At 49.9% G+C, this 13,128-nt stretch overlaps 1 protein-coding gene across 4 annotated transcripts in view; it reads left to right on the top strand.

Annotated features, from left to right (window-relative positions):
• Zbtb7c (zinc finger and BTB domain containing 7C) overlaps nt 1–3,581 on the top strand; it is a 321,380-nt gene extending 317,799 nt beyond the window's left edge. For all 4 annotated transcript variants that reach the window (XM_085676413.2, XM_085676414.2, XM_048419482.3 and 1 more), the window contains one exon: nt 760–3,581. In XM_085676413.2, the coding sequence (XP_085532539.2) occupies nt 760–1,411 (652 nt within the window). In that variant the 3' untranslated portion in view covers nt 1,412–3,581. The remainder of the gene's footprint in view (nt 1–759) is intronic.
• Nucleotides 3,582–13,128: the final 9,547 nt, after the last annotated feature.

Here is a 13,128-nt window from a genome sequence, read left to right as displayed (position 1 = left end):
TTTCAGGACCCCCAGGAGGGCCTTGATCTCCCTTCCCCTCAAGTACACCCTGAGTCTGGCCCTAGCTTCAGCTTTGCCTAGGGAGTTTACCTAACTCACCTCAGGTCACCCAGCAAGTGGATGGCCTGCAGCTGGAGCCCCACCCTGTCCCATGCCTTGCCTCTGAATAATGCCTCTAACCCCAGAGCTCTACCCCAGATCAGGCTACATTGTTACCGCACCTGGTTCTTTGAGAAACCCTGAACCCTCTGCAAAGAGCAGAGCCTGGGGCTTAGGTGAGAAACCACACCAAGGTGCTCTCAGCCAGGTGTGCTAGGCTTCTGGAGTCTCCAGAAGACTGCTGGGGACAAGGGCTGGTGTGGACCTGGGGGCTTAGGTTGAGCCTAGAGGCAGAGGTCCAAGGGCATCCTGTTTCAGGAGGCCCTTCATCATGAAAGGACTGAGATCAGAATGCTGACCTATCTCTCCAGCAAGACTGTCTTCCAGGATGTGAAGTGGGCCCTCAAAAATCAATGGGAGATTCTCACTTAGAATCTGTGTAAAGGGAGTGGCGGGATGTCTTTCAGGAGACGACTCTGTCCTGCTTTAATCCAGAGGTGAGGCAGATGCTCGGACAGAAGTTAGAGGTCGATCTTAGGACGAGCCCCGCTCCTGGATTGGCAGCATGGATACAGGAAGCCAGTTCCAAAGTAGGAAACAACGTGAAGAGTGGGCACCTGCATCCCACTCATGGACTAAATCCTGGCTTCTGTGTTGCAGGCAGGACAAGCTGAAGATCCACATGCGCAAACACACTGGGGAACGGCCCTACCTGTGCATTCACTGCAACGCCAAGTTCGTGCACAATTACGACCTCAAGAATCATATGCGCATCCACACGGGCGTGCGGCCCTACCAGTGCGAATTCTGCTACAAGAGCTTCACACGTTCCGACCACCTGCACCGCCACATCAAGCGACAGAGTTGCCGCATGGCACGGCCCCGGCGCGGTCGTAAGCCCGCCGCCTGGAGGGCCGCCAGCCTGCTCTTCGGGCCAGGTGGTCCCACACCCGACAAGGCCGCCTTCGTGATGCCACCCACGCTGGGCGACGTGGGGGGCCACCTGGGTGGTGCGGCGGTGTGCCTCCCAGGCCCCAGCCCTGCCAAGCACTTCCTAGCGGCACCCAAGGGCGCCCTGAGCCTGCAGGAGCTGGAGCGGCAGTTCGAGGAGACGCAGATGAAGCTGTTCGGACGTGCGCAGCTCGAGGCCGAGAGGAACGCAGGTGGCCTCCTGGCCCTGGCACTGGCCGAGAACGTAGCCGCCACACGGCCCTACTTCCCACTGCCCGACCCCTGGGCCACAGGCCTGGCCAGCCTGCCAGGGCTCACCGGTCTCAACCACGTGGCCTCCATGTCTGAAGCCAATAACTAGGCTGGTCCTGGTCCACCCCAGTCCCAGACCCTGTCTCAAGTTCCTCTAAGGCCCGCCTTGCCCCACCCAAGGGATCTGAACTTTCTAGTTTGCAAACACAAAGGGAAGATAAGAAAATACATTTTAGCTACGTAGCTCTTTGCCTGCTCTTTGAGAGCAGCACCTCCCTTTGCTGGAGTCGGAGCTGGACATCTCTTTCCTAAGGGTTGGGAGCCCCTGCCTCTCCCTGGCCGACTCTGATTCTCAGAAACACACAGGGTGTCTTGTCTCAGAAGTCTCCGCGCTGGTGCCGGGAGCACTGTGCTGCGGTATGGGGCTGTGAGGAGGGAGCGCTCTGCCAGAAGGCAAGCCAGGGGGAGCCAGCATGAGGACCACATCCTGGCCAGGCACCTTGGTTGAGCCATACTGCCCTATGGGGGAGTCCCTCCCACCCCTGCTTTCATCCCAGTCAGGTTTCAGCTTAGAGGTCCCAGATCCAATTGAGCAATGCTTACCAGCCACGGGGAAAGAGCATCCCACTGGGCAGAAAAGCCTCCTGCAGCTAGAAGCTGGTGTGGAGCAAGCCCATTTCAAATTGGCTTGTCCTGTGACCGTCGGCAGGTTGACCCTCTGTGCCTCAGAGTCACCCTGCTGTGAAATGGGGTGGTAACATCCCCCCCTCTCCTCCATATGTGTTCACACCTGTTCCTAGACACAATGTCCCCAGACAGGTAGACGTTTAGCACCCCGGGAGTCACCGGGAGACAGTCTATCTTACAGGACTTGGTTCCATCGCCTCCACGTGGAAATCAGCATTTCAGGTGAGACGTGGCAAAGCTAGACAGGGAAGACACAGAGAGATAGGTTGTTCATGGCTCTCAATACCCAGAGTCAACTCCAGGGACCCCAAATTCTGCCCCACTTACTGACAGGCCACAGTCATATCTGGATACCCCTGGGCAGAGCATTTGCCCACCCCCACAAGCCCTCTGGAGTTCATTCTCCTTGAGTTAACACTCGAGGGATGGGGCCAGCTCCTAACAGCCCTCACCTACCTGCCTCTGCCATCGCTGCAAGTGTCATAGTACCTAGTCACCTAGGGCTCATCTGTCTGGTTCATTGCAGGGGGTGGGGGGATGTCTTCAGGCCTGGGGTTTGCTGGTGATACCCTTCTACTGTGCTTGAGTCCCTGATCCCCTTTCATATTTGACCAAAGGGAATCCTTTGGGTTGTGGTGCCCTCTGTGTAGCAGGTCACAGTCGCCTGACTCTGGGGTTGGTCGTAGCTAGACAGTTTTGCTGGCCCGTACCTTCTTGAGCTGGCATTGGTTTCTTGAGATCCCAGAGAGGAGAATCCGCCTACTTGGAAGGCTTAGGCCTGGAGTTCCAGAGCCCTGTACTGTGGGGACATGAGACTCAGTTCTTCCTGTATTGATCGCCTTGGCTTTATCCTGTACAAACACAAACAAAAAGGCCAGAGAAGACAGAAGACTCTGTCCCTCCGGAAGCTCCCAAGAGAGACCGTGGACTGCCAGCGTCACCAGACCACAGTCCATCGGGTGGATTTTCCTCAGATACCTCATCCTCGTTGGTCACCTGCTGGGGCTGCTGCCTCTCAGATCCCTGTCGCAGCTCAGACTTGTTTCTGGACCCATCCGCCAATATGCACTCTCAGTCCCATCAGCCGAGGGACAGCAGCTGAACCAGACTCAAGCAGAAGAGGAACCCAGGGGAAGGCAGTGGTGTCAGGCTCTGGGTTTTATTTTGTAAAGGTAACGACTTCTTATAAATTCCCTTTTTCAGATGCCCGCTTCAGTTCCTTTTGTCGTTTGTCCGTTTATCTTCTGGGCTGCAGTTTGGAGTTGTACATTGTAAAATATCCAAAGATGTGGAGTACTGTATCATCAAGCACTTGAAACAAATGGGCTGGGGGGAGGGGCGGTTTGTGTTCTGTTTTTTATTTTTTTTTATTTTTATTTTTATGTTTCTGACTTCCCTGTCTGTCTGTGGGAGAACTTTGGAATTTTTTCTATTTATGACTCTTTTTATGTAATGCCTCTGTGTATAACGACACACAACAGTTTGCCTTAGTGATTCAAGGGACAATCTTCCATGACTTTGGTCGCACGCCGCATCCTGCCCAGAAATGCTCAGCTAACTTTCTGGCCTATTTATTAAATAATATTAACTGATCTTGACTGAATGCTATTGAGGGTGACACTGCTGTGAGATGTGACTACCGGAAGGTTTTGTTTTGTTTTTTGAGGAAGGCATTCACTTCGTATCCCAGACTAGCCTTGAACTCACTGACCTTCCTCTTGCCTCAGCCTTCATACCTGCAGTGTTTAGAGGAAAAGTGAGCTTGGTTTGTCTAATGCCATGGTTCAGACTGACTTTCCGTTGACATCCTCATCCTAGGGGTTGGGGGTGGAGAGAAAGACCAGGACTCAGTTCTCCAGGCACCAGAGTCTGAGCACAAGGTGTATGTGTACACACAAGCATGTACAGACGGAGCCTGTGGTGTCTGATGGGGGGCCATCCTGAGGATGCTGACTGTGGCCGTGCATCTGGTCCTACCAGCTCTCTGGCTTCAGGCCCAGTAGCCTCCAGCCAGCCTTGCCATGCTGCTCTTGGACCTCCCTCTCCCTGCTGAGGATTCAGGCTTCTCGTCTCCCTTCACCCAAGCCTTTTCTAAGCAGAGACTCTGGATCCTGCCGGGGCCTTTGTGAATGGGGTAGGCGTTTTCTGTGCGGCAGTTCCCAGGACAGGGGAAGGATCGGGTCTGGGTTTGAATCCCTTCTCCTCTGAGCTGTGTGGTCCCAGACTGATCACTTCCCCACTCTGGTTCTCACCTTCAGGACCCTAGGAATAAAGGAACGTTCCCATGTTCTCTACCCAAACAATGTTCAGCCAAGGACCCAGCCCAGCCTTCCCTAAACTAAAGGGAAACTAAAGAACTAACCTGCCGTCCTTCCTGCAAGGGTAGAGAGCTTCTGAAGTTCCCTGGCGGTCACAATTTACACCTCTGCACTCTGTTACCTGTAGGCATTTATCTTAGCACACAAATAATGTCCAAGCTATTTGCCAGGCAAATGGCTTACTTCACAGAATCAGCTAGTGACATCAAAGGGTCCTTGACTACCCTGCACCATTGGGAGGTCAGTTCACAGATGAGGGCAAGAGCATAGACTTTGTGTTCCCAGGGATTCGGGCATTCTGGGATTGTTCTGTCCTCTTTGTGGAGTCACTGTCTACTAAGGGATGTAAATCACGATGGAGATAAAATAGGCCCAGTGGACTCCTTCCTCCTGGAAGTAAAATCTTCTAGCCTGACCATGTGGGAATTCCACAGATCCGCTCCAGGCTCAGCTGCCCCTTCAGGCCCGATAGCACCAAGAGAGTAGTGTGCTGGCCACCAAGGGTCTTTGGGGACAGAAGGAAGGAGGGTGAGTCCTCTGAGGACAAGCCAGGAAGCGTGCACCGTCAGCTGGAGAAGAAAATGTAGAGAAAGTGCCAGAACAGGCCCTGGGACTGCACTGGATGGAGGAACGGTTTCTCAAGAGCTTGGCCAGCCTGAACCAATAAGAAAGAGACTAGGTGTCCAAACAGAAGTTAGCTTCCTAAATCTGGAGTTATCCCGAGAGGAATGAGGCTACTTGTGAGGAGTGGGCTCTGAACCGACACCGTGCCTTATAGGGATGCTGAGGTGGAGAATCAGCAGGGGAGGAGAAAGCTCCAGCTTCCCTTCGGCCCCTTCTATCTAGTTTGTGAACCATGCATGGTAGCACCCAGAAGGAGAGCTACCACAGAGAGTGGTACCCTGCAAAAGAAACCTGCCTTGGTCCAGGTTTGCTGGGACATCCCTCTACTTTGCTGGTACCCTACAAGTTGGGGCTGGAGAAACATGAGTGACAAGGTGATTGGGCCCCACGCTGTCACCTTGGTTGGTCACCTGTCCCCAGGACTGTCTCCACCCTCTCCCTTCCCTTTTGAACACTTCCCTCGCGGTGGCCCTCCCAGATTTCCGCAGAGCAGAGAGGGGCACACTAGGGACCAAGTGCCTTCGGATGACATTTACTCTGGGGATCAGGTAGAGAGCTGGGACCTTGTGGAGAACACAGGAGCTGAGCCTGAGGTCTTGGCTCTGCCGCATGTCCCTTGGCCAGGAGCTTGGCTGGGACTCTAGGGAGGGTTTGCAGCGGTTGCCCGTTGAGCAGTGGAATCAGGAATATCCTGGGACGGTTCTGCAGTGAAGTTTGGTGATCAGTAATACCCCCACTCTCAGCCCCCGTGCTGTCCTCCCCTTTATTCCAGGGCCCTAAGACTGAGCAACTGAGGCTACTCATAGGCAATGGCAGCTCGAAGGAGTTTATTTCAGGATGGACGCAGGAGGCGCCGCCGTGGCTCTCGAGCTCCCCCTGCCGTCCATTGCCGGCACTGCTCCTGCCACACGCCAAGAAAACTAAGGGAGTATCTTCTGGTCCTTCTAGGGTTCAGGGGTACTGAAGACCAGCCAACAACCAAGTTTCCATACGAAAATGGAACGATTCCCTGGGAAACTGGGCTCCTTTTTCTCCTGTCTACACCGTGGGGCAGAGGCTTTGAGGATTCAGAGTGCCCACTGACTTAAACCAAAAACCTGGCTCAAAACCGGTCTGACCAAAACAGAACATCAAAAATATCAAAAATGAACAACAACAAAAACCTGACAATTGAGCATTTTAACAACAGCCAGTCCTGCACCAAACCCAAGCACCCATGTTCATTCTCTCTCTCTTTCTCTCTCTCTCTCTCTCTCTCTCTCTCTCTCTCTCTCTCTCTCTCTCTCACACACACACACACACACACACACACACACACACACACACTGGATCACCAAATGTCTTAGATTTCTATTGCTGTGATAAAGACCATAACCAAAAGCCCACCTTGGGGAGGAAAAGATTTACTTCACCTTCTGCTTTCAGGTCACAGCCCATCACTGAGAGGAGTCATGGCACGGACTCACAGAGGGACACTGCTTACCAGCTTGCTCCTTGTGACCTGGCTCACCGTGCTTTTTACACAACCTAGGACCACCTGCCCTGGGTGAGCTGGGCCCTCCCACATCAATCATTAATCAAGAAAACAGGCGTTTTCTGTTTAGATTCCCTCTTCCCAGACAGGTTTAGGATCATGTCAGTTTGATAAAAAAAAAAAAAAAACAAACAAACAAAAAAAAAACACCAGCCCACCAAAGCCACGCCCAGGCTGACGGTATCCCTCCTTGTAACAATAGGGGGCACAAGCGTGTGAAGGAAATGGGCACAGCCATTTGCCCCCAGGATTCTCAGCTGGAATATCCGTACCTAACACACTTCATCCTTGTCGCTACTGTCTTTAGCCATGAGCAAGCCACTGGGTTTCTAGAATGAGGAAGGAAGGCAGATTGAGTCGGACCCAGGTTTGTCTAAAAATTAGTAAGTGCAGCATGAAAGGGCTGTCCGGGTATTCCGGGCGCCTCAGTGGACTCGCTTCGGATGGTCGTCTGGTTCCTGGTGTTGAGGCAGGAAGGAAGCAGCATCTCCATCTCTGTTAGTTGAGATTCCTGGTCAAACACCCTCCTTTCTATAAAAGCCGCTAGAGGAAATTAGATCTCTGGCAGGATTTCCACGGGGTCAGAGGAGTCCTCACCAGAATGAGTGCTGATCCCTTGCAAGGAGCAGGTGACAGAAGAGGACCCTATAGATCAGCTTCTGCAGGTTCCACCGGATGACCAATTGGGAAATCAGGATACTCTGACCTTTATTAGAGATTCTTTTCCCTAGGGCAAGGCCTAGGTGACATGTAATTAAAACCTCCAATTTTTCTTTATTTGGACGTCAAAGATTGCTGGTCTCTGTAGTAAGACATATATAACAAAGAATTCCACAGAGGACCCCATGTTGGGTCTGGGAACCTGTGGGGCCACTGTCTCCCCTCCAGCTCCCTGCCCCCATCAGCCAAGGCTCTTAGGTACAAGCCAAGCAGACTAATTGAAAGAAGAAACGGCACATAATTTTGGTTGTCATGGCATACACCTGTAAAACACCGAGGAAGCTGAGGCAGGAGAATGGCCAATTTCAGGCCAGCCTGAGCCCTTGACTGAAAGGGGGCAGGGGGCTTACTTAAAACACTGAAGCTGGGTGGAATGGCAGGAGTGCACGGGGCTCAGCAAACAGGTGACCACCACCATAGTGCATCAGCTACCTGGGCCCAGGTCGTGGCCTGTGTGTGCAGGAAGCAGCCTCAGGCACCGCCAGCAGCACTTCATCCGCTGCATAGCTCCTGTCTAATCCATGCAGCGCCCTCTCCCCAGAGTTCCCTGGAAACACACGCACAGGGCCAAGGCCACCTGCAGATGTCCTAACTGCAGCTGCCACGGGGCTGGGGTGCATGCTCCCGGTCCTCTTAGGTTCTGCGTTACATTTGCAGGTGTCTCCACACACAGGGATGTGTTGCATACAGGAGAACAGACGGTGACCAGAGTCAGCATCCTGTGTCGGGAAAAAGTCACATTCTACTGTGATCGTCACCAGGAAGGCGCCATTGTGGCATAGGAAGCCAGTGACAATGTCTAACCCTCGGTGTGGACTTTTATTTTTCACAGACTTTTATTTGTGATTCAGGGATTTTGGGGAGTTTCCTCAGTCATTTACTATGCCCTATGCTTAAAAAAATACTGCTAAAGATAGCCCGATGGGGCACAAAATTAGGTGGCTGGTTTCCCAAACTTTTTCTGCACCAATTCTCTGGGCAACCCTAAGAAAGTTGCCTCTACTCTGAACCTGTGCTGTATCGTCTGAAGAATGGTGGGGTTCATAGGAGGAACCCCAAAATGTCTTTCAACTCTCATATTAAGAAAGGGGGACTTATTTAAAGAGTGTCTGCTCCAAGCAGCACATAACAGAGGTCCCATCTCCTAACCTAAGACCATTGTTTTCTTGCTCCAAGACAGAGGATACCCAAGGGGCAGGAGGTTGTAAATTCTGTTGAGAATGCCTCCATCCCAGTTCACACTGGGATGTTCACACTGCCTTCTGGAAACACCTGTGCTGCTTCACCAAGCAGTGCACAGATCGCTTCAACTGTAGTTTTCCTCCGTGCAAGAACGGTGCACACCTTCTCCTGGGTCTCCTCATGCAGCTGCCTGTGATGTAACCTGGCTTCCTTTCTCATAAGTGATGTTTTAACTGCAGACACAGAGCTGGTCCTCGGGCCTTCTTTCCGTCCACATCTTGCCCTCTATTCACTATGTCAGGTCTATCTGTAGACACGCCCAGCCTCATCACCTGTCCAAGGTCCAGCTCCGCATCCTTGGGTAGCGTGGCAAGTTGCAGGCTCTTCCCCCAAATCTCCTCTGTGGAATCAAGTGGGAAAGGAGCAGCTGGGCAGGAAAGGAGCAGCTGGGTGGGAAAGGAGCAGCTGCAGCGGGAGTGGGATTTGATGAAAAGTACCTTTGAAGTCAGCAGATTCTATGCCTGGTTGCAGGTTTTTCTGAAATATTTTTGGATGGTACCAATGTCGCCACCTTGATTTATGAGGTGAGGTGCTGCCAGCTTCCTGGCAGTTCCCGGCAGCCCTACGGATGTTCCAGGACAAGGCTTTGGGAGTCTGCACAAGGTAATCCGAGGAGCAGGGAACTGGGATATGTGAGCCTGGACAGTGACCCCAGTGCACCCTTTCACAACTGTGCTTTCCCGCGTCCCACAGGCAGTATCCTTAGCAACAACAGCATCACAAAGGTATTCCCACCCCACACATACTACCTTACTCCAAACGCAGACCCTCAGCATGTCACACCAAAGAGGCTCCATTACAGGTATTTTGAAGTCAACCCAGGCCAGTGTCAGGAGGCTCTGACGCTCTCAGTGTTGGGGGCCAGCCTCGACAAAAATGGCTTTCTTCCAGAGGGGAGGTGTGGGAATTTAGAAATATAGTAAAGAATATAAAAGTAATAAAACTCAGAAACACATAGGAGAGTATCAGGAGGGAATTTCAGTGAGTACCGAAAATTCATCCGTCTTTAGTTTCCAACAGCCTAATATCCCCCTGATTTCAGAAGGTAGGAGTAGGACACAAGGGCTGCGTTAACATGCAAGTTGAAAGTCGTGGGGTACAGTCACTGCTCAAGCCGTTGATTCACGCCCCATCCCACTCTGTAGGCAAACCACTCCCTGGGTGGAATCCCAAGTTATCTCCATAAAGGAAACTGGAACTTAGTTGGATCCTTAGACTTTGGTTTTAGGTAGGAACCAACTACTTCCCTATTTCAGCAGCAGGAGGGCTGGCAGCTAGCCACACCTGTTTACAGTAGCCTTGAGAGAGCAGAACTCTGATTTACAACCAGGTGGGACCTCTCTTTGCTTTAGAAACGCAATAATCTTGAATGAACTAAAAACAAGTCCCAAACTCTCTGACCTTTGGCCTCCTTGGGCCTCCACCTCTCAGACACCTGAAAGGCGGGGATACTGAACGTCCAGGTGCAGCCTGTGTCCTCCAGACACCAGGTCACCTTGCAATGGGCCTGGAACGGGGAAGGTGGAAAGTGTGTTCCAGGTGGCAGGCATGAGAGGTAAGGAACAGTGAGAGAATCCAGTCACTTGGAAAGTGAAGGAAATGAAAGCCATTCTTACTTCTGTCTCCCAAGCACCTGGAACACCCAGGAAAGGCAAGACTCCATTTTTATTTTATTTTTTTATTTTTTTTTTTTTAGTATCTGAGCTGCCTAGGAATCTTCAGCGAGCACAGAGAATCTGTCTCTGCCTGTCCCCAGCTTCTGACCCATTCATATCTCTTAACTGGCTGAGGCACCTTAAACCAAATGTCCACCGAAAGGACTTGGAAAACCTAGGAAAAAAATATGTTTTAAAATTTGTTTAATCCATCAGGAAGCAATTGAAGTAGAAAGAATTTGTGGAGCATAATTCACAACTAAGGCAGGCACAGAACCATAAGCAGTTTGTGAACACACTAGGAAACGGCGCAGAACCTCCCACCAGCTCAGAAGCAGGAAGCACACTTTAGACAGCAGAAGTCAAATCAGTAGCTGTGGGAGAGGAAGAGTTAATTTAGCTCATGTTGTAAACCTTATATGTGTGCAATTAAATGTGTTTTTAAAATAATCAAAAGGAAAATAGAAAAGAAACACACAGGATACAAGTTTGTAAATGACTAGAAACCAGACTTTAGGAAAATCATGATTAATATATTCTTAGAATTCAATGAGGTAGAGAATTTGGGCAGAAACTTGGAAGCATTAAAGAAAGATTCAACCTGCAACTACAATATAAGCAATTAAGGTTTCAGTGAATGGGCTTACCAGCAGGTCACAGTCAACTAAATGGAGATTAATGAACAGGAAAACACAGAGAAACAAATGTGTGGCTGAAAAGCAGATTCTGAGGAACAGAAGACATACACAAGATCAGAAGAGACAAAAGGTGTGCCCTAAGGAACTGGGGAGAGGGCTCAAAGGTTAAGAGTACTCAGCAGTCTGGCAGAGGACCCAGGCCTGGTTCTAGCACCTACATGGCAACTCACAACTACCTGAAACGTCAGTTTTGTGGGCGCCCTCTTCTGGCCTCCAAGGGCTCCTGCATGCACGTGGTATATATAAACTTAAGCAAACACACACAATTAAACAGATAAATATATCATGTTCAAAGTATATGCTGAAAATATTTAGCAGGTACATACACAAGAGGAGGAAAAGAGAGGTGAGACGTGATGACCAGAGAGAGGCACCCAGAACTAGATAAGGACGTGAGAATGTCCAGCAACCCAGGAGCGATGAGAACACATAACCATCACTAGGTGCACATGTGCTGCAGACAACCACAGGGCAAGTCTCTGAAACACCCAGACAACAGTAATACGGACAAGAGACTCTGGTGTCAAGTAGGGACTAAGTAGTTTTAGGTAGCAAGAATTCAGTAGCCAGCCACCAACAAACTAATGCCTTCATAACTCTGTAAAACCCAGTAGCCAGCTCAGGTTTGGGGATATTTTTGTTTGTGTTTTTGTTTTTAAGAAAGGATCTCACTAGATACCTGGTGTCTTAGTTAGGGTTTCTATTGCTGCAATGAAACACTATGACCAAAAAGTAAGTTGGGAAGGAAAGGTTTATTCTGCTTGTACTTCTATATTGCCATTCATCACCAAAGGAAGTCAGAACAGGAACTCAAACAGGGCTGGATTCTGGAGGCAGGAGCTGATGCAGAGGATGGAGGGGAGCTGCTTACTGACTTACTTCCCATGGCTTGCTCAGCCCGCCTTCCTATGGAATCCACAATGGGCTGGGCCCTCCCTCCTCAACCATTAATTGAGAAAATGCCCTATTGGCTTGCCCAGAGCTCCCAGTTGGGGCTCCTTCCTATCTGATGACTCTCTAGCTTGTGTCAAGTTGACATAAAACTTGCAGTACAATGGCCTAGAATTTTCAATCCTCCTACCTCAGCCTCCCTAGTACTGGAATGGCAGGCACGTGTCCACATTGCCTGCTCCCACTTAGAATTTAATCTTCCCAAATACCTTCCCAATAAAATATATTCCTCAAGTGAGGTTGAGGTAGATTCATATCAGACATCAAAAGAGAAAAAAGTAATCCCTAGAGTATGCTGAGCAGATACCAGGGAATTATTCATCAAGAATAAAATGATCTGAGAAAGAAAGGCTGGAGCAACAAGAAAATCACAGACAGCGAGGTCGTCCATGGAGGTCAATGCAAATTCACATCTAAGAATTGTCAATGGGATTGAAATGTGAATTATGATATAGAACAATAGAGAAACAAGTCCGAGGGGAATAAATGAAGGTATCATACAAGCAGCGCATCGCCTGGGGATATTAAAGGCATCCGTTAGACTGACCATGCACACATGTGTCTGTCTCTAAGAAAACCAACGTGGAGTTTTTTGAAAGATGTATTATATATACCGTGTTCTACCTGCATGTATGCCCCCATGACAGGAGAGGGCCGCAGATCTCATTATAGATGGTTGTGAGCTGGGAACTCAGAACTTCTAGAAGAGCAGCCAGTGCTCTTAATCTCTGAGCCATCCCTCTAGTCCCCTCCCAAAGGTTTTTTGGTTTCTTTAAGTAATGCATAACCCAAAAGTGAGTTGTGGAGAAGTCAGAATGAATACACACGCACATGTACCTGCACACACACCACACACACACACACACGAATTAAACCAAAGACAGCAACAGACAAAGTATGAGTGGAGAACTTTTATGTTAAATAAGGTCATCTATAGAAAAAAATCAATACCTGTGTATAATTAAGGCCTAGCATTAAGTACCAAGCATTAAGTACCAAGCATTAAGTACCAAGCATTAAGTACCAAGCATTAAGTACCAAGCATTAAGTACCTAGCATTAAGTACCAAGCATTAAGTACCAAGCATTAAGTACCAAGAGGTTTTGTGCTCACCAGTTAAACTTTCATAAGCAGCACTGCTCATAACTGCCCCGAACTGGAAACAGCCAGTGGCCAAACAGATAAATAGATAAATAAAAATGGCGATAAATATAGAAGGCATTTGGGCATCATGCTAGTGTCTCTCGGGCAGACGCAGGGGAGCCCCCATGTCAGGTCTCAGGTGCACCGTGAATGAACCCTCCACGCCATCTTGTTCTTACAAACGCATTCCCATTCACAAGCGCCAGTTAGCCCATTCACCAGGGAGGGAAACTAAGGCTTAGAGAAATGGGAGG

Source organism: Myodes glareolus, chromosome 13, assembly GCF_982192425.1.
Source record: "Myodes glareolus chromosome 13, mMyoGla1.1, whole genome shotgun sequence".
In the NCBI taxonomy this organism is placed as follows: domain Eukaryota; kingdom Metazoa; phylum Chordata; class Mammalia; order Rodentia; family Cricetidae; genus Myodes; species Myodes glareolus.
The sequence above is the reverse complement of the archived record's forward strand: the minus strand, read 5'-3'. Positions and strand labels throughout refer to the sequence as shown.